Source organism: Trichosurus vulpecula, chromosome 2 (genome assembly GCF_011100635.1).
Source record: "Trichosurus vulpecula isolate mTriVul1 chromosome 2, mTriVul1.pri, whole genome shotgun sequence".
Classification (NCBI taxonomy): Eukaryota; Metazoa; Chordata; class Mammalia; order Diprotodontia; family Phalangeridae; genus Trichosurus; species Trichosurus vulpecula.
In genome coordinates, this window is record NC_050574.1 from 121,580,559 (window position 1) to 121,603,211 (window position 22,653).

Here is a 22,653-nt window from a genome sequence, read left to right on the forward strand (position 1 = left end):
AAACTGAGGCAGACAGAGGTTAAGTGACTTGCTAAAGATCAGCCAGCTAATAAGTAAGTCTCTGAGGCTGAATTTGAATTTTGATTCCATTGCCCAGTACTCTAATCACCTACCGTACCACCTGGGATTTCCTTCCGATTTCTTTCTGTGTTTGTCAACTAACTTGATGGGGAAGTGAGTCATGAATTCCTGTTTCCCAAACTTAACATCTCCAAAATAGAATGCACTGATTTCTTCCTCCAAACCCACTCATTCTCTAGTTTTCATTCCCTATTTCTGTTGAAGGGAACCACCATCCAGTTCAGTCACCCTGACTCACAACCTCATAGTCTTGATTCTTTCTTCTCCCTCACCCCCATATCCAATCCAATTTAATTCAAGCCCTTATCGTCTCTTGCCTGTATGACTGCAATATTAAATAGTCTCCGTGTTTCCAGTCTTTCCCTTCTCCAATCTATCCTTCATATATCTGCCAAATTAATATTCTTAAAATATAAGTTGGACCATGTCACTGTCCTGTTCAAAAATGCTCCATGGTTCCTTATGCTTAGCCACTTCCATAGCTCCCAGACAGACAAGAAGAGTGAGTTCCACAGAGCCTGCCAACCTCGAATTACTGAGCACAAAATTAGCTACCGAAGCATCCTGCAAAATCAACCTTTCCTCTATGGAGGAGGAAATCAAAATTCAAATAGTAAAACAGTATTCAAACAAATTTGAAAACAAAATTCAAACAATAAAATTAAGACCCATGAAAGGTATGGCTAAGATGTATTAGGAGGCTGAGTCTTGAAATTAAGCCCATTGAAAGTTCAAGACCAGCATCCTTCAAGTCCTGTAAATTAAATTAATTAAAATCCCTCTTATACAGGAAGCCCTTCCCAGTCTCCCTCACTTCTAGTTCTGTCCCTCTATGGATTATTCCCAATTTATCCTGTATAAAGCTTGTTTGTACATAATATTCTGCTTGTTATCTCTACCATTTGACTGTGAACTACGTGAGGACTGTCATTTTTCAATTGTGTCCAACTCTTCCTGACCCTATTTGTGGTTTTCTTGGCAAAGATACTAGAGTGGTTTGCCATTTCCTTCTTCAGCTCATTTTACAGATAAGGAAACTGAGGCAAACAGGGTGAGGTGACTTGCCCAGGGTCACACAGATAGGAAGTGTCTGAAGCCAGGTTTGAACTCAGGTCTTCCTCACTCTAAGCCTAGTTCTCTATCCACTGTGCCATCTAGCTGCCCATACTTGAGGACAGAGACTGTCTTTTTGCATTTCTTTGCATCCCCAGTGCTTAGCACAGTTCCAGGCACATAATTGGGGCTTAATAAGTGCTTACTGACTGACTGAGCACAATGGCTCTTCTCCAGTCCTATGTAGCTCTCTACTGCCTTTTAAGATCACTGCCAGTCACTCAACAATCACATCTGCCAGTTGCCTCAATACCCAAGGATATAGTTTATCCAGATCTGGAGACTTCTATCCATCCAGAATAACTGGGTGCTTTCTTATTATCTCCTAAATTATCTTGAGGATCATCTACCCATTAGCCACTTTTCTTCTAGCCTTTCCAATCCAAAGATCATTTTTCTTAATATTATATTAATATTAAAAACAAGAAGAGAAGAAAATTATGAAGTGGGCTACAGTGTCTTATCTCAGTCCTCTATTATCACATTCCCATTAACTTCCAGCAGCAGTAATGTCTCTTCTTTGATCTAAATTTAATTCCTTTCTTCCTCTTTTCCCTAATATGGCTTTAAGAAAAACCCCAACCACCCGTGTTATTATCCATGGCTTTCCTTACCAAGCTCAGCTCATTCTGAACTGTCACTATTCTTTTAACATACTGTCATGTTTTTCTAGTCATCACCAATTCTCCTCCCTTCTTCTATATGCCTCTCAAATAAATCTAAGTCAGTCAGTGAATTCCGCACTGGTCTCCTTTGACAACTCCCACTTTTCCTGGTCGTTGACATTCTTTTTCTTTCATTCTTCAATATTTTATTCTTGAGAGTCATGGAATCCTACCTATCCTTTCTGTAAGCCAGAAGTTCTTAACCTGGGGTCTGTGAATGTGTATTTTTTTTCACTAACCCCTGACTAAAATTTAGTATCTCCTTCTATTATGAATTGTTTTTATTTTTTATTTATTTTTATTGTATTTTAGACTTAAACACTAGAACACAAATATAGAATAGAGAAAAGAAACAAAAACATAGCATAAACTCAAATATTGGGACTTAAATAGAAAATAAGAAAGAAAAAAAGCATGCCATATGCATATCAGAACATGAGAGGATTCAAAATATGTAACGATAAATTTTCATTTCAAGAAAGCCTGTATGATAAATACTACACGTTGTGTTTTGAGCTGTCCATCTTTTCTCTGCTTCCTTGTAAGTTTTCTTTTATTTTCTGTGGTGCACTTTTTTACTTTGTTCTTTTTTCCCCTCTCTCCCCCACCCCGAGGCTACAATTAAGTATGGATATATTTCTGTATAGCTGTAGATATATACATACACATATACATGTATGCATACATATAGAGACACATACTTTCCCAAACACATTCTACTCCTGATCTTTATTTTTATGTTTATGCCTATCTCGTTTCCTATTCCTCCTTCCTCCTCTACTTCTACCCACTTCCTTGCCTTCCTATTACTTGCCTACCCCCCCTTCGAGGATCCCTCCGCTATCCTCCCATTCCCACAAATCTAAACACCCTCCTATATCCCCCTATAACCTATTCCCTCACCCTCCCCTCTGGAGATCCCTCCCTTATCCTCCCATTCCCATTGATCTAAACGTCATTCTATACCCCCTTTTACCTATTCTCTTGCGCTCCCCTCTAAAAATCCTTCCCCTGTCCTCTCTCTCCTCCCTATCACCCTACCATTTTATTTCTTCTGAATTTAGAAGACTTTTATACTCTTCTAAATATATATGTATTGCTCCCTTTTAAACCCATTCCCAATGAAAGTAGGTTACCAGAACTACCAGCCCTCCTCCCCCATCTAATTCCTCTGTATTGATTCTTCCTCTTGCACCTCATTTGTATAAAATAGTTACTCTTTTTAGCTGTTCCTAAATGGTTTTACTTTTTAAATTCATATCATATTCAGGTTTACCTTAGCCTTTCTTATGAGCTACCCAATTATTAATAAGAATCTTAGACATACGTTTTGCATTTTACATATATAAAAAGTAAATGGTCTGCCCTTATTGAATCCCTTGTAGTCAGTTTGATATGTACCTTATGTTTCTCTTGGCTTTTCTATATCAAATCCTGTATTAAGTTCAGGTTGCTTTTTTTAACAGAGTCTTAGAAGTCTGACAGCTGATCAAATGTCCATTTTTTTTTCATTCAGGATTATGCTTAACTTTGTAGGGTATGATAATGTCGGCCAGAGCCCCAGTGCTTTTGCTCTTCAGTATATAGTGTTCTAAGACCTGCGGTCCTTTAATGTCTCTGCTGCTAAGTCTTGCATGATTCTAATTGTGGAGCCATTATATTTAAATTGTTTTATTCTTGTTGCTTTTAATATCTTATCCTTAAGCTGGGGGGTTAGGAATTTGACTGTAATATTCCTATCAGTTTTCCTCATAAGATCTCTTTTAAGTGGTGATCGATGGATTTTTTCTACTTCTACTTTCTCCCCTTTGTTCTAATGCTTCAGGACAATTTTCTTTAGTTATTTCTTGTATTATCGCATCAAGATTCTTTTTTTTAATCATAGCTTTCAGTTAGTCCAATTGTTTTGTTTTCTCTTCTTGATCTATTCTCCAGATCTGTTATTTTTCTTATAAGATGTTTCCCTTTCTCTTCTATTTTTTCATTACTCATATTTTGTTTAATTATTTCTTAATTTCGCTGGCTTAACCTTGCCAAATTCTAATTTTCAAGGTATCATTTTCCTCACAATTCTGGCTCTCCTTTTCTAATTGGTTGACTTTCCTTTCATAATCTTCTTGTTTTTCTTGGATTCTTTTTTTTTTCATCTCTGTCATCTGATTTTTAAAATCTTTTTAAAGATCTCCTATAAATTCTTTTGGAGGAGGTGACCATTTGACGTTACTCTTTGGAGTAGAAGAGGGTTTCTTTGCTTCAATATCCTCCTCTGAAGATGAACCCTAGTCTTCTCTATTCCCATAATAGCTTTCTATGGTTGGATTCTTTCTCCTTTGCCTGTGCATTTTTTTGTGATAATAGCTTAATTTTTGTAATCACCTCTAGCCCTGGGGTATGGGAAATGGTGCCTCTTGCCCCAGATCTTCAGTTCTCCCCTCTAGTCTGGAACCAAAGCCAAACTTCCACCCTCTTGTAAGTGCCCACAGACAGGGTTTTTCTGCCCCACTGCTTCAGCACTCCCAGGGGTGAGCTGGTTCCTTCTCACCCCCATTGTTCTTTGCAGCATAGCTGGCTCTGGCATTCCTTGTCAGCAGAGGTTCCCTCGATCTTCCTAGGCTCAGACGCCCAACTCTCTTCACTATGGGGGGGCATAAAAAGTTTGGGTGGGCCCAGGCAGCCTCTCAAACCAACTAACTCCAGGGCTCGCTGCTTGGTTGTTTAAGCACTACTTGTTGTTAAAGTTGACCCTAGCCCGGAGGTGTTCACTCTTCACCCAGACCAAACCTCATCCTGGGATTTTTCTTCTGATCTTCTCAAATCGTCCCTATTGTGCCCCTATTCATATTTATCTTTACCTGCACTTTGTTCCCCCTAAGGTGCTATTTTATCTCTTTTGTGGGGGAAAATCTCGAGAGCTTGGAATTTTCTGACCTACTCTGTCATCTTCCCAGAATCCTCTCCTATTTTATATATTTTTATAATTGTATTTCAATATAAATCCCATGTATTTTATTTTATGCATTTTAAATATTATTCTGACAAGGGATCCATAGGCTTCACCAGACTGCCAAAGGAGACTATGATACAAAAGAGGTTAAAAACCTCTGTTCCAAAACCCTTTAAAATCTGCTTTCCTGAAATCTAGGATGCTTGTCAATCAATAAACGTGCATTTATTAAGCTCTGGTTATATGCCAGGCACTATACTAAGCATTAGGGATATAAACAAAAAGCGAAAAAATCCCTAGTCAGCCCTAAATCTGTGATTCTGTGAGTGTACTCAGAAGGAGCTTACATTTTATCAGGAGAGACAACATGTACATATGTAAGTATTATAGAACTTAAATACCTGTAATACAATATCATTAGGAAACTGTACTGTAATATATATGTGTATGCGTATGTGTGTATATATTTGTATATACGTATGCACACAAAAATATATAAAATTAATGCAATGGACTTAAGTGCAAGATGTGGCCAGAAGGCATTGGCAGTTGAGATCAGGAAAGGCCCTCAGGAGAAGGTCGTGCTTCAGTTAAATCATGAAGGAATGAGGGACTCTCTGAGGCACAGGTAAGGAAGGAATGCACACTGGGCACTGAGAGAGGAGATAGAGCATGTGAGGAAAAGAGAAAAGGCCAGACCATAGAGTGTGGGAAGGGGAGCAGAGGAATAGTGTCAGGTGGGGCTGGTTGGATATTGGCTGGGGCCGCTTTGTGAAAGGTTTTAAATGCCAAAGAAGGCAGAGCCAAAGCAGCAGAGCAACAAAAAGAAGTACAGTGAGCTCAGATCTAGAAAATGCACCAGACCAAATCCCGATTGGTGTTGTTGGCAGCAACGATGATAAAAATCCTCGTTATCAAATAGAAAAAAATCAGTGACACATTTTTTCTAGCCCAGGGAGATGGGATTTATAGACAATGGGGGTTGGGTCTAGCCAAGAGTATGCCACATAGAACCTTCTAGATCAGGGAAAAGCTACACAAAGCAAGAAGAGGTCTCTGATCCAGCATAGAGGGGCCCAAACATGTGTAGGGTGTGGGAGCAGAGGCCAACTGGCAACTCTGTTGTTCGTCTCCCAGATCCAGGTCACAGTTTCAAGGTGGACCAAGGAGGGGGTCCTGCACCTAGGGATGGTATTTCAGGGTGAAGAATGATCATAGGCCATAGGCTGTTTACTGAGCAAGGAGCAAGTTCAGAAGTAAGCAATGGCTATGTGGCTCAGAGCGCAGTAGTGGAGTGGGTTCTTACTTCCAGCTTCCAGCCCAGTCCAAAGCCTGCAATGGAATAACAAGGTCAGGAATCCTGGTGTAAATGGAAGCCTACCATTCTGTTTTTCTGAACTAGCAGAGTTTTCCAGTTGGCTGATAATGCCTGTGTCTAGCAACAGTCTCCTGGAAATCCAAATAGGGCAATCTGACAGGTATATTGCTCAGACCCCAAACCAGGTCAGGAACTTGCAGAGCTCAGACCAGGAGAGCTACTATTAGACTCTACCTTAGATCAGCCTACTTTTGGAACACTGAAAACTTTCAAATCCCCACCTTGACTGGGCCCTAAGATCCTGAAATACCACAACACTCAATACCCCAAGAAAAAAGCAGCAGGACCAGACATTCCCTCCAAAAGTATGCCAGACTCTTGTATGGCATAAGAAATCAGGAAGTAGTCTAGAAGAATGAGCAAACAAAAAAAGATCCCATCATTAAAAGCTCTTAAAATGACAGGGGCTCTCAAGATACAAACCCAGAAGAAGAGAATGTATCCAAAACATTTACAAGCAAAGCCTCAAAGGAAAACAAAAGTTGGGCACAAATTCAACTAGAATTCCTAAAAGAGATGAAGCAAGAGGGTTTTTTGTTTGTTTTTTGGAGGGGGGAAGGCAGGGCAATTGGGGTTAAGTGACTTGCCCAAGGTCACACAGCGAGTAAGTGTGTCAAGTGTCTGAGGCCGGATTTGAACTAGGGTAAGATATATTTATTAATAAAATGAAAGCCCTTGAGGAAAAAAAGAAAAGAGAGCTACAGAAGAATTTGAAAGGGAATTAATATCTTGGCACAAGAGGTACAAAACTTTGCCCAAGCAAAAAATTTCCCTGAAAATTAATGAACTGGGGCAGCTAGGTTGTACAGTGAGTAGAGCACTGGCCCTGGAGTTGAGAGGACCTGAGTTCAAATCTGGCCTCAGACACTTGGCACACTTACTAGCTGTGTGACCTTGGGCAAGTCACTTAACCCCAATTGCCCTGCCTTCCCCCCTGCAAAAAAAAAAGAAAGTTAATGAACCAAATAGAAGCCAATGACTCTATGAGATAGAAAAATAGAAGAAAATAGAAAAATAGAAGAAAATGTATGTCATCTCACAGCAAAAACAGCTGGCCTATGAAAATAGATTGAGGAGAGATAACTTAAGAACCATTGGACAACTAAAATATGATCTTCCCCCCCCAAAAAGAGCTAGATGTATGTCATATTTTAAGCATTTATAAAACCTGCCCAGATATCTTAGAAGTAGAGGGCAAAGTAGAAATAAAAAGAATTGTTGGTCACCTACTGAAAGAAAAAATAAAATAAAACTATGGAAAATAAAAACTCCCTGGACCATTATAGATTAAATTCAGATTTTCTAATTCAAAGAAGAAAACACTTCAAGCAGCCAGAAAGAAAAAATTCAAATACTGAGGAGCTACAATCAGGCTCACACAAGATTTGGCAGCCACAACTATAAAGAAGGGGAGAACTTGGAGTACAATATTCCAGAAGGCACAAAATATGGACTTACAACCAAGAATAAGTTATCTAGCAAAACTGAGTATATAATCCTACAGGGGTAAAAAATGGATCTTTAATAAAATAGAGAACTTCCAAGCATTCCAACTAGAGCTGCACAGAAACAAGTGCAAACACAGAAATCAAGAGAAACTGTTTGTTAAAAAGCTAAACATATGTGAACAAACATAAGAAACTAAACAAGTACAAAGTGTTTATATTCTAGTGTGGGGAGATGATACGTGTATCTCCTCTGAAGCCTATCATCATCAAGGGTCATAGAGAGAATCTAAATTAGATTATATCTTAGTGATCTTAAAAGAAGAATGGGAAGGGAAAGGAAGAGTAATGCACCAGGGGGAGGGAGAAAAAGTTTAAGGAAAATTATCTCATATAACTAAGTATGCAAGTAGAAAGCAATTCTCCAATAGATAAATGATCCAAGGATATGAACAAACACATTCTCAAAAAAGGAATGCTAAACTACTAGCAATCACATGAAAAAATGATCCAAATCACTATTTTAAAAAAACCTGAGGTTTCACCTCACACGCTGAAAATTGGAAAATATGCAAAAAGATGGGAATAGTCAATGTTAGAGAAGGTATAGGAAGATGGGCACACTGTTGCATTCTTGGTGGAACTGTGAAGTGGTTTGCAATTTTAGAAAACAATTTGGAATTATGCAAGTAAAATGACTAAAATGTTTATACTCTTTGACCCAGAGATTCTATTACTGAAGTTATTTTTCAAGGAAGCCTTGATAAGAATAAAATCTTCCATATATGCCAAAATATAGCAGCAGTTTTTGTGATATCAAAGAATTAGAAACAAAGTAGACACCCATCAATTGGGTAATGGCTAAATAAATTGTCATACGTGAATGTAATGGAATATTATGGAACTAGAAGAAAAGATGATTGTGATAAATATAGAGAAGCATGGAAAGATCTATATGAATTGATATAGAGTGAAGCAAGCAGAGCCAATAAAATAAGATACAAAAATAACTACAATAATATAAATGGAAAGAATAAACACACACACAATATCAAAAGTAAGTGTTGCAAAATTATAAGGAAAGAAGCATGTCTCAAAAAGAGAGATATTTGAGGATACTCTCAACACAACTTTCGAAGAGGTGGGAGGTCCACAAGTGTTGCACCTTGCAAATATTTTCAGACTTTTTCAATGTATTGATGAGTATGCTGATTCTTTCCCTCCTTTTTTCTTTATCTTAAAATACTATATGTTTTATGGGCTCCCTAGAAGGGGGAAGAGAAGGGATACTGGGGTCCATCACTATGGTGATATAAAAAGCAAAAGAGATCAATAAAAATTATTTTTATAAAGATCTGATGCAGAGTGAAGCAAGCAGAACCATGGTACAATTTATACAATAACAACAATGTTACAAAGATAAGCAACTTTGAAGGAACTCTGATCAGCATGATAGCCAACCATGATTCCAAAAGACTCATGAAGAAACATGCCACCCACCTAATAAAAAGGTGATGGACTCAGAGTGCAAAATGATATTTTTTAAAATGTGGCCAATGTGGACATTTGTTTTGCTTAACCATACATGTGTAACAGAGATTTTGTTTTTTTCTAACTCAATAGGAAGATTGGGGAGCAAGGAGGGAGAAAGAGGAAACTTTTTGCTGACTAAAAAAAGTAATTTTTTAAAAATAGCAAACAAAAGAGCTTATAGACATGAAAACCAATTAGGAGACTATTATAACAATCCAAATGAGAGGTGATGAGGGTCTGAACTAAGGTGGGGGCTGTGAGAATAGAAAGGAAATAGAGAGATATTGTGAAATGTGAAATGGTAAGATCTGGCAACTGATTGAACATGTGAGATGAGGGAAAGTGAAAAGTAAAGATTAATGTCAGGGATATTAACCTGAGAAACTGGAAGAATGATGGTACCCTTGACAGAAATAGGGAAGTTTGATAGAAAGGTGGATTGGGGGAAAGAGGAATTCTGTTTTGGGGATGTCAGAATATGCCCCCCTTTCCTCTTCTCCATTGCAGATTTCCTCAAAGCAATATACAGTTATCCCTTCCACATCATGGCTTTCCCCATCGCAGTTTTGAAATATGGTGGGTTGTCAAAAGAAATTAAATGGGAATTTTGGGGGGGGGTCTTGTGGAAGCTGCAAGTGTCGTGCAAAGGCCAGCAGACAACACAGAAAGTTCAGAAACTCAAAAATGCATAAAAGTATGAATAGTATTGTATAATATTAACATATTTTATCTTTTAATATCATAATAATTCAGACTTCTCTTCTCATTCCCTTCTTCTCTGGTACTAAGGGCCAAAAAATTTTACACGGATTTTCTAGAACCTCCTCTATGTGGAAGGGATAAATGTCTGTTTTTTATTTTCCCAATTCTGCTTCACCACCTCTGTCTCCTTTCATGTATCCTTTTCTTCCCAGCCTTAGTGATGACTAGAACAAGGATTTCAAATATGCCTCCTCACATTAGGATTTACAGTAATAGTTTATCTTGCTTATTAGTCATACTCTGCAAATTCTATATTGCCATGTAAGACCATCATTTTTATTGCTGGTTCCTTTCTTGGATTCTGGGTCCTGTGAAAATCTACATTATAGGTATACTATATGGCATGAGTTCTTAAATTTTTTTGTGTGTCATGGTGAAATCTATGGATCTCTTCTCAGAATAGTGGTTTTAAATGCACAAAACAAAATACAATCATTTTGAAATACAGTTATGAAAAAAAAATAAACAGGTTCACACCCCCCCCCCCCAGGTTAAGGACCCCTGCCTTATGGTATCTAGTTTGGTACGTGAGAAATCCCTTTGTTCTTTTTCAGTTTAAGGCCTTTTGGATTCAGCTTGAAAGACTCCAGGCAAATACATTTCTACTGGTCCTTGTTTGTCTCATCCCTGTTAAAGAACCAGTCATTTCTGTATTTAAAACCATGGTATAAAAATTAAAATCCTATAATTAAACATAATCTTTGCTACCTTTTTGTTTCTTTGGGTTTTTTTTGTTGTTTTAAGAAAACAACACTTCTATTTCCCTTTGAAACGCCTACTATTGCATTTTTAACATTAGATTTACCATCCCCTCTCCCTTTTCTGTTGTTGTTCAGTTGTTTCAGCCATGTCTGGCTCTGCATGACCCCATTTGGGATTTTCTTGGCAAAGACATTGGAGTAGTGTGCTATTTCCTTCTCCTGCTCATTTTACAGATGAGAAAACTGACACAAACAGGGTTAAGTGATTTGCTCAGAATTACCTAGCTAGTAAGTGTTGTAGACCTGATTTGAACTCAGGAAGATCAGTCTTCCTTATTTCGGGCCTGGCACTCTATCTACTGTTTCACCTAACTACCCTTTCCTTCTCCCTTAATTTCAGGGAAAAGAATACATCATCATGATAGCAATTCACATTTTCCATTCATTTCTTCTTCTTCCTCACTTTCATGTTGCTCTAATAACTGTATGAGCTTGGGTAAGGCACTTAATCACAATGAGCCTAATTTCCCTCATCTATAAAGTTGGGAGAATAGTATTTGCCGTATATATGCCTCATAAGGCTGTATATGAAGATCAAATGAAAGAATACGTGTGAAGGATTTTGTACATGGCAAAGCAATATCAACTTTAGCTACTCATATATTCTAAATATATAACAAAAGGTACTAAGTGGTACCTTTGGCCTTTAATCAAAATCAGCTTTCTCATAGCAACTATGCACATAGAGCCTATTCAGCTCTGCATGTTAAGTCCCTAATGCCTCCAGATGCCCAAGGGAAACCTTCAGTAGAAGCTGGAATGATCTTCCCTCTCAGAAAGGTTCTGTTGGTTAGCCAGGGCAAGCAAAATGACTAAGGAGCATTTGACTACTCAGTTAGCCAGGGTGCACTTTATTTAATCTTTCTTTGATATTAGCAGGTATCAAGCTGATCCTTGCTGATTTATTAGCTCTCCTATCTCAATTTATATTGCAGTCAGTGAGAGTCCAGTACTAAGGATTTTGAAGTCACAGTCAAGAAACTGAAGATGTCAGGGACAGAGGTGGTATCACTGCTTGTGACTGAAAGCAAAATTCTCAGGAGACATATGTGGAAAATAAATAGCTTATGTCGGAGAGACAAAAGTGACTTTCCAGCATCACCCAGCTAGCCAGTTTCTGAGTCAGGATTAAACTCTGGTCCTTTCTGACCCCAAGTTCAGTGCTCTATCTGTCATGCCATCATAGTTACTTTAGATGACTGAAGGATCAGCCACATTGCTGGTGGCCTTTAGATAGTAAGCTAGCCAGTCTGAATCTCAGAAGAGGGGCAAGGGAAAAGGTGAAGAATGATTCCCTCTTAAGAGCAGGGTTCTTTCCTCCATGGCTAGCTCTCCTCCAGACTCCCAAAGAGGATCCCTTCTCTCAACTTTTGCTCTCCTTGTGATCTTATGACCTTTCTGTTTGGGCTATATTGGCACAGCTGATGCCGTTTCCAGATGAGCCATGTTGTGATGCCACTGGATAGACTCCAGCCATCAATAATGCTTCAGTGCAAAGCATTGGCAGGAAAGGTACAAACTTGAGATGAGGCATTTCTCTGTCTTTACGGAGCTCACATTTTAGTAACTAAACACAGTTATGTGTCATACCCATTAATAGAAGAGCACATAAGAAAGGTGGAAGCAAAGTCCCAGGCGAGATCTGAGGAGGAAGATTCTTATCAACCAGAGGTAGTGTGGTTAATGGAATGCTGGTCTTGTCAGAAAAAACTTAGATTCCAGACCCACTTCTGCTTCCTCTCTATATGACCCTAAGCAAGTCTCTTAACCTAAGCCTCAGCCTTCTACATCTCTAAAATGGGAGGGTTGGCTTCTAAATCTTTGAACCTGTGAACTTTGGGTTTGATCAGGAAGGTGTCCAGTGGTACTTAGCAAAAGAAGAAGGTCTTCAACATAGAGGTTATTTAATAACTGTCAAATTGAGGCAATATTAACATTGAACGTTGAAGGACAGTGAGAAATTCAATAGGCAAAGAAAGGGAAGGAAGACATTCTAGGCACAGGGAAGAGCGTAAGGCAACACTCAGAGACCAGATGACCTAAGGTACATTCCATGGGGTCAGAGAGCTGTCTGGTTTGGGGGCAGCATTAGAGGAGTTGTTTGTCCTCCATGCTTGAAGAGGACCCAAATAATATCACAGTGTTGGGGTCAACGTACAGTGCATCTGGCTGTGGCTGATCAGACCACTGTGAGCTCAGAAAGCTGGTGGAGTGGAGTAGTGTGAAAGAGTTGTCAAGAAAAGATCCTTTGCTTACTCATTGCTGATGATTGAAACTTGGAGACTTGGGACAGTGGTCCCCTTGCCCTGTTTAGTTAGGATTGTGATTTATTTAATGATTGTCATCAAAATGTCCACAGCCTTAAACAGGAGCAACATAACATGTGTACGTCATTTCCTGGGCCTCAGTTAACTACTATGTCAAATGGAATTTGAGTTTCTAAAGTCCCTTTCGACTCTGGCATCCTGTGTTCCTTGTTCTAAGATTCCTTTCACAGCCAGACATTCTATGACTTTTGTGATTGGCTTAGTACAGTGCTGGGCATGCAGTGCTCATTAGATGCTTGTGGACTTAACTATGTGTGCATGACTTCCTCCAACCAGAGTAATGTTTACTGTGCACTCCAAGCAGAGTACAGTGGGAAAAGTCATGGACCTGGAGTCCTAAGGCTTGAGTTCAAATCCTGGCTTCACAACTGGATAGTTATATGTGACTTGACTCAAGTCATTTCACCTCTTGAATCCTAACCTCAGTTTGTTCATCTTTAAATGGAGATAAATGCTATCTGTAGTACCCCTAGCACAAGGTTTTTGTGAGGAAAGTGCTCTGTCAATTGCAAAATATTATATAAAAGTCATAGCAATAAGCATACATTATTGTTATTATTATTATATAACTTCAAGGTTTGCAAAGCACGGCATATAAGCTATCTCATTTGATCCTCACAATCCTGTGAAGTCAGCTCTATTATTATCCCCATTTTTACAGATGACAAAACTGAGGTCCAGAGCCATTAAGTGACTTGCCAAAAGTCACACACCTACTAAGTATCCCCAGCATTTAGCACAGTTCCTGGCACACAATAAGCACTTAATAAATGCTTGTTGCCTGAGTGTATGCATGCAGTGCAGCAGGCTGCAGTGGATGCTGTTTAGAAAGGGTGCCATGACTATGGATTGTATATTTTCACAGGTATATCTGTGTCAGATGTTGGTCTTCTCTCGTGCGGGTTTGGGAGGGAGGGAGCGAAACAGTTTGGTACTCAAATGTAACCAAAAGCAAATAAATGTTTTAGGAAGGAAGGAAGGAAGGAAGAAAATTCAAAAGGAGGGTTACCAGGATTGGGTGGGGGGAGACTTAAAAATCATGCTCGAGGAGGATTGGTAGAAGAAAGTAAGAATATTAGCCTGGAAGAGGGAAAAACTTATGGGAGGTACCATCACTCTCTTCAAGCATGTGAAGATCTACCATGAGGAAGAACAATTACGCTTCTTCTATGTGACCCTACTCCGAAGAACCAGAGACCAATAGTGACAAGTGTTAGGAAGGCACATTTTGGCCCAATATGAGGAAGAACACCGTAACAATGAGGGTACATAGCTTGCCTCATGAAGTAGTTATGACCTGTTGTCAGAAGTGTGGAAGCAGAGAATGGATGACCCCACCCACCAAGGAGATCGTAGAAAGAATCCATGCATGAAACAGGGGGTCGGCTAAAATGTCTTGTAAGGCCCATCCTCGTCCAAGATTCAGTGATTCTAAGCACTCTTTGCTCTGCTTTGCTGTCCAAGTGTCTAGCCACAAATGTATTTCATGTCTTTGTGCATGCTTTTTGATTTGCAGGAATGAATTCAGAGCATGGACGGATATTAAGCCTGTGAAACCTATCCGAGCCAAGTCCCAGTACAAGCCGCCAGAGGACAAGATGGCTCATGAAACCAGCTACAGTTCTCAGTTCAAGGGTGAGCCAAACAAGCCCACACCAGCAGATAATAAAGTCATCGATCGCAGAAGAATCCGCAGCCTCTACAGTGAACCTTTCAAGGAATCATCTAAGGTGAGCCAACATGGAGAAACACACAGACATTTTCCTGTACTCTCAGGCCCACCCTGAAGCGTAGGGTAGGACTCCAAAGGTGTTGCCAGAGGTGCAGTTAAAACAACAATGCTGATAGTGATAATTCACCCTGATAAGCGCTCTAAGATTTGCCAAGTTCTTTCTAAATAACCCATGAGGTAAAAAGTGCCAGTGTTGTTACACCCATCGTCCCAATGAAGACATGGTCGTTAAGAGAAAGTGAAGTGACTTGCCTGTGAATACAAAGCTAGGAAGTGTCTGTGGCAACATTTGAACCCAGGTCTCCTGAATCCAAGCCTGGTACTCAGTGACCTTGTGACATAGAGTAATCCCTTCCATATACTCTCTATGGCTTAATACTCCAGTAGAACCCGATGCATGATTCTCTCTGTCCTCAAGGGAGCACAGATTTAGACACACAAGGAATGGTGCCCAGCTCATCAGACTCCCGAGAGCTAACAGTGCTCTGCTACACTGAGGTCTCACATGCCACTCTTGCTCCTTCCCCCAATCAATACAGTCAGTGTGGGACCCAGTATAGTATGGGTCCAACACAAGACTCCCTGACCTAAGGGGAGAGAAGGTGATGCCCTCATTTGAGCGCTTGTCCACACTTGTAGGATTCCCTTTCCCATAATCCTACTATACTGGCTCCCTGATTGTACTACCACCAGACACAGATTTCCCCCCCAAAACTCTACTGATTTCACTGCATCTAAACTGAAGAACAGATATATCAAATTCAGTTACAAAGATCCACAAGGCACTTTTGCATTTTTGCTGCTATTTATAATTGTCTTGAATATTACTTAAATGAAATTATTTCATTATAGAGAAATTTTCATTGTAATGGGATCTCTAGTCCTGACCTTTCTATTTCTTCATAGGTCTACATTTGCATTTGCATTCCTGCATTGCATTCCATATCTCATTGTTGATAGTATAATGCTCTAGGTATCATTGTTCTTTTCATATCACAAAATGACACATCTTGGTAGGGACAGTAAGCCAGAGAAGGACAACCAGAATGAAGAGGAGAAGGCTGGAGACTATGCCATGCAAGAATCCTTTTTAAAGGAATCCACATTGCAAAATGGTGGAGTAGTTGTTTTCCATAAACCTGAAGTCCTCAGAAAAAGGAATTATGTGACAAATACATTGTGTATTAACTAGAGCTGAATCTCCAAGGTAAGAAATGTATTACACGAGGTAAAAAAAAAGCAACTCATGAAATAACACTGGACAGCCATAGTACTTAAGATCTCATATGCCCATCAGTGTGTATCCAGCTTGTGCAGTCATGTAGGCATGTGCTTCAGGGATTATTTGAGAAGGTCCTTACCCAGGCATCCCACATCAGTGACTTGGCCTGAACTATCCCCATAACATTCTGCAAGAGAAGGCAGCCACAAATACTACTCGCTTACCCTAAGGAATGTGGGAATGACTGGTTGGGGGTGGGAGGTGGGGGGGAGGGAGCATCATAGTAAAGATGTTGTCTGTGGATAGCCATCGAGAGGGAGAAAGAATGGCGACTGTGGAAAGGGAGATGGACATCCAGCTGGAGCCAGTCTTCAGTCTCCTAAAGTTTACTCTGGGAAGAGCCTTGGGCACACATGCCAGTACTAGGAGGCTGAGGACTTCCAACCTATGAAGAAATAGAAAGGGTAGAGGCCAAAGAGTGAGGGAAGAGAGCAGAAACAAGCAATTAGGAATACAAGGAAAAGGACAAGAGACCAAAAGTCCAAAGGAGGAAGCCTGAGTACAAACCTAACTCACAAGCAGATACACCAACAGAGTAGCACAAAAAGACAAAGAAAATGAGACAGAATTCAAAAGGAGGCCAGAACACAATGGGAAAAATATTACACTACAATGGAAAATTAATCAAAAATACTCAAGGAAAAAGAGAATTCTGTGAATTCCCCAGAGGTCATGAAATGACAAGAAACTCCAGAATGGTTCAAAATATAAGTAAAACGTTCACAAAGGCACTAGGAATTAAATTAGGTTAAAAATCAGAGCTCTCAAAGTAGGACATTTTTTAAAAAACAAAGTACAAAAGTTAGAAGACACAGTGGAGAGTCTTCACAGAATTAGACTCTGAAACAATGACACATTTGAGACATGAAAATACAAAATACAGAACACAATTTTGTAAAAGAAAAGCAAAAGCAGCAATTTTAAGAGAACACATGAATTCTGTACAAGCCAAAGGCACTGGCAGCACGAAGAAAACATAAGGATCATAATTCTCCTAGAGAAAAATATGACAAATCACAAAACCCATCATATGACAAGAAAAAATAGAAAACTGAGCAGAACTATTAGATGAAGACAACAGAGTACTATGAGAGTAAATCTGTCCGTTGGTACTGGAGGAAAAAAAATCCATGCTCAAAACTCCAAAGCATGTAATGGCTAAATGAGCCACAAATTTTGTAAGCAGCCAAAAGAAAGACCTTTAGCTGTGAAGGTGAACATCAATTCAGATAACCAGAATAGCTCTGTAGTCATGAGAAATAAAAGGAGAGAAGGAAATAGTATTTCTAAAAAGCACAGAAGGTCAAGGTTAACACAGTCCTCAACAGTGTATCCCACAATGCTGAGCCCAACTATCCAGCAGGGAAAAAACGGTGGGCTTTCAGCAAAAGGTATCAGAGGCATTCCTGAAGGGAAAAATAAAATAATTATAATAATAATAGCAGCATAGAGGTGAGCACAATATGCAACTTACAGACATACCCAGTGAGAAAGAAATATAGCAAAGGTAAATACAATTATTACAAAAAGTGGTTTCATTTGAAATGAAATCATTTTTCTCATGTTTAGTGGTTGTTGTTTAAAGAAAAGAACTCATGGGGTAATATATAGAGAACAGACATTATCAAGGGACAAAAAGCTTTAAGAGGCACTAAAGAAGCCCAGAAGGAAAGAGGGAGAGCTAAATTAACCCTCTGTGGACTAAACCCTAGGGTCCTTCATAAGTGAATCAATATCTTTTGAGGGCAAGATAGCAAGGTGGGAAGTTGTAAAGGTAAGAGCTCTGGAAACAGGAGATGTACCCTCACCCAGTCTCTAGGTGAACAGAGAAGTGAAAATAATTGCTTTAGTCTCTCAATAAGGGGGTTGTGGAAGAATAAGATAAAAGCAACTGAGGGAAGGGACTGGGATGGGGGTAGAAGAGGATGTTGCTCCTGAAGAGAAAAGGAAAAAGTGCTGCTAAGGAACACTCTAGGGGGCTGGTTGTATGTCTTTGGTAAGAGATATAGACCTTATACTGGGTTTTGTCTTGGGTGAAATTGCTTATTAGGACACCATCTTGGGCTGGAAAGAGTTGTATCTTCCAGCACTACCTCCAGTGCAAAAAAGTAGACATATGAGTCCCCAGAGTTGGGTAGCGCCTAGCTCAAGAACTTAGAACCAGTGTCAAGATAACTTGTTTTTAGGAGAGATAAGTAAAATGAGTAAGACAGAGTGTAGGATCAAGCCTTGTGACTCCAAATACAATGCAATCCCCACTACACACTAGAGCTTCCTTTTGATGTTGCTTTCTTCATGAATTAATATTTCTAAAAGTGAGGTACAACAGGGGGTAAAAAGAGGATTGGGTAAGACCTGTAAACGCAGTGACATAGAAAAATAATGATGGGAGTTCAAAAGATTTGCCCTCATGAAGGACATGATGAAGCAAGTGATGGTTGAGAGCCTTCTCCACGTGGAATCAGGAGATGGAGTGTCTTGTTTGAGGAACAGCAAAGAGGCCAACGACACTGGATCATAGAATACGTGGAGGAGACTAGGGGATAAGAGGACTGGAAAGATGAGAAAGGACTAGATTATAAAGGTCTTTAAATGACAAACAGAATTCTATATTTGATCCTGGAGGTAATAGGGAGCCACTGGAATTTACTGAATGGGGAAGGTGGGTGGGGAGGAAAAGAGGTGACATAGTCAGACCTGTGCTTTAGGAAGATCAGTTTGACAGCTGAGTGAAAGATGGATTTGTAGTAGGGAGAGACTTGAGGCAGGGATACCCACCAGGAGGCTATTGCAATAGACCAGGGTGTGGGGAACCTGCAGCCTCAAGCCCACATGTGGCCTTCTAGGTCCTTGAGTACAGCCTTTTGACTGAGTCTAAGTTTTACAGAACAAATTTTTTTTATTAAGGGGATTGGTTCTGTGAAGTTTGGATTCAGTCAAAGGGCCACACTTGAGGATATAGAGGGCCACATATAGCCTTGAGGCCGCAGGTTCCCCACACCTGCTATAGTTCAACTGTGAAGTAATGACGTCCTGCACCAGAGTGGTAGTACTATCAGAGGAGAGAATAGAGCATAGATTAGATATGTCCTATAAGTAAAACCACAAACACAATTGATCATGTTAATTATGAGAACAAGAAAAATCACATATCAACAGATGCAGAAAAAATATTTTGCCAAGATACACCTGTTTCTGTTGAAAATACTAGAAAACATAGGAGTAAATGGATTTTTCCTTAATATGGTAAGTAGTATCTAACTAAAACCAAGAGCTAGCATTATATGTAATGGAGAGAGATAGACAAAGTTCTTTCCAATGGTTAAGCAAGGGTGGTCGTTGTCACTAGTACAGTTAGATACAGTACTAGAAGTGCTGGCTATGGTAATATAGACAAAGAGGAAACAAAATTATCACTTTTGTAGATGATATGATGGTTTACTTAGAGAATCCTAGAGTCAACTAATAATTAATTAATAACCAGCAGAATTGCCAGATAAAAAAATTGCAAATAAATTATCAACATTTATGTGCATTACCAATAAAACCTATCAGGAAAAGATAGAGAAATATCTTTTTAAAAACTACTGAATGTAGTATTTATAGCATTGTATATACAGTCCCTATCAGGACACACACAGGAGCCATAGGAATGCAACAACAAACTACTCTTTCTAGAAATAAAGATAGACCTAAATAATTAGAGAAATGTTAATTGTTCATGGATAGACTGAGCCAATATAATAAAAAAATGACAGTATTACCTAAATTAACTTCCTTAGTGCCATACCAATAAGACTATCAAAGATTACTTTGTAGAGCTAGAAAAAAATAACTAAATTCATCATATGGAGGAAACAAAGGTCAAAAATATGGACTGGAATAATGGGGGGGGGGCAGGGAGTGAGAAAGAAGGAAGCCTAGCAATAGCAGATCTTAACTATGTCATTGGTCCTTTTTGAAAACAAATGACAAATAACAACACCACCATGTTACTTACAGGTGTATGTGTGTGTGTATATATATATAATGTATGTATATATATATATATATATATATATATATATATATACACCCCAATTACAATTATGTAAAATGATCCTACAACACTTGCTCTCATTTCTATAACACTTTGCACTTATAAAACATTTTTCCCACAACCACCAAATGAAGTAGAGAGCATAAATCACGTTACATGACTCAGGACTCCAACACATCTTCTGGCCATACAGTAAAGCTGACTGCAAGAGAATTAATGTTGTGTAGGCTCTTCATTGACAGTTGTAAGCTCGTTCTTTTTCTTTTAAGTATACACTAAAATAACAACTCACATTTCAGGTGAATTTAAGATTCACAAAATCTTTTCCTTGGAACATCCCTGTGAGTTAGGTGCCTGCTATTAGGTCCATTTTACACAAAAGGAAACTGAGACTGAGGGAAGTATTAAGTAACTTGTCCATGGTCATGTAACTCAGGGCTGTCCAAAATGTGGCCCACCTACAAGCATAGAAATTTACATAAATGCTTTAGTAAAGGAAGCCAAGCTACCGCAGAGCTCTCACTAAAGTGGCAAATCAAAATATATCATCTATTGTTTCAATAAAAACCTAAGGTTGGACAGCCCTGATGTAACTATTGCAGGTAGGACTTTAACCCAGCTCTTCTGACTTCAGGTTTAAAATTTTGTCTCTGGAAGCTTTTGCTTACTGTCCACAGATATTTGTCAGACCCTCGCAACCAAAATGTCAAATCCTGGTATTGGATATTATACTAAAGGGCCTACTCTAGAGATGGGAGCGCCTCAAAGAGGCTAATCTCTATAGTGAACAGAGCACTTGGCTCAGTCAGGAGACCAAGGTCATGCCTTGGCTCTTCTGCTAATTGGCCAAATGACCATAGGTACACTGCCCCTTGAAGTTCATAGAGCTCACCAGATGTGGAAACTTATCAGACTTCCATGGAGTCTGCTTTGGAATTTGGAGGGGGGAGAGCAGGAGCCCATGGTCAGCACCAGGGGAACAGAGGCAAAGATGTACAGTTAACTTAAAAAACCAATGTACTGAGGTAGGGGTGTGTGTGTGTGTGTGTGTGCGTGTGTGTGTGTGTGTGTGTGAGTGTGTGTGTGTGTGTGAGAGAGAGAGAGAGAGAGAGAATATGTGTGTGTGAGAGAGAATGTGTGTGTGTGTGAGAGAGAGAATGTGTGTGTATTTGAGAGAATGAGAGAAAGAAATATGTGTGTGTGTCTGAGAGAGAGAATGTGTATGTATGTGAGAGAGTGAAAGAAATGTGTGTGTGTGAGAGAGACAGAGAGAGAGAGAGAATGAAAGAGAATGTGTGTGTGCGTGTGAGAGAGAGAGGATGAAAGAGAGAATGGGTGCGTGTGTGTGTGTGTCTGTGTGTGTGTGTGTGAGAGAGAGAGAGAGAGAGAGAGAGAGACAGAGACAGAGACAGAGACAGAGAGACAGAGGGAGACAGAGAGAGAGAAAATGAGAGACTGACAGAGAAGAGGTATCACCTACCTCACAGGGCAGTTGGGAGGAAATTATTAATATTTATGCTCTCTAGAAATCAGCATCATGGAAGTGTTGGTGGTGGTGGTGGCGATGTTGCTGATAGTGATGATGGTGATACTAATGATGGAAATGATGACGATGAGATGATTGTTGTGTGTGACACAGCCCTGTCCTAAAACAGCAAACAATGTCAGAGTAGGGCTTCAGCTGAATCAGATGAGTCACAAGTCCACAAGGAGGACATATTCAGAATATCGTATATCAAAGGCAGGGTTCACTAAGCTAGGCATCCTCAGGCCATGTGTTTCACTTCTTACTGTTGCCTTCTTGGATGTGGCCCTAGCCACTCTGATGGATGGTGGCAATGGATACTCCCAGCCTCAGTTTCCTCATCTGTAAAATGGGCACTAAAACCTGCACTACCTATCTCACATTGTTGTTCATGAACAAAGAACATCATCAGTTTTAAAATGCTATGTAAATGTGAGCCATTGTTACAGTTGCTCCAGATTCTTCTTGTTATAATTAATTGGGGGAGGGACAGGGAGAGACAAAAAGCAGCAGGTAAATTACAAGTCTAATGTCTTTCCTCTCAATCCATTTTCCTGCCTTTCTCTTCCGTGTTTCTGTGTTTCCGTGTCTCTGTGTACGTGATTTGTCCATTAACCCATTCAGGTGGAAAAGCCCAGCGCTCCGACCCCCAAACCAAAAAAGACCCCGACAAGCCATAAACCGCTGAAAAAGGCCAAAGAGAAGCAGCTGACATCTGGCCGGAGCACCAAGAAAAAGGGCCCAACAGCGAGCGGAGCCAGCGGGGCTGGGCCACAGGACAAGGAGCAAAGTAAAGAGATGAACAATAAACTGGCTGAGGCAAAAGAGTAAATTTCCTTGCACCTTCCTTCCTTCCCCCTCTTCTCTCCTTTGGGTTTTTTGGGGGGTTGTTTATTTGTTTCCTTTTTTTAATAAAGGCCACAAAATTGATTAGAGCTTCTAATCTGCTTTGGTTATAAACCTGTTAGAAGCTTTTTGGGGAGGGAGAGGCTGGGGAGGGGTTGTTGGTTTCTTTTCCCATGGCTGGCTAGAAAGCCTCATTGCTAACATCACAGATTCCATCATG

At 39.7% G+C, this 22,653-nt stretch overlaps 1 protein-coding gene across 1 annotated transcript in view; it reads left to right on the plus strand.

Moving 5' to 3' along the window:
• MAP6 (microtubule associated protein 6) overlaps positions 1-22,418 on the plus strand; it is a 71,681-nt gene extending 49,263 nt beyond the window's left edge. The window contains exons 3-4 of the mRNA XM_036742630.1: positions 14,526-14,739; positions 22,212-22,418. Coding sequence (XP_036598525.1) covers positions 14,526-14,739; positions 22,212-22,418 — 421 coding nt within the window. The remainder of the gene's footprint in view (positions 1-14,525; positions 14,740-22,211) is intronic.
• Positions 22,419-22,653: the final 235 nt, after the last annotated feature.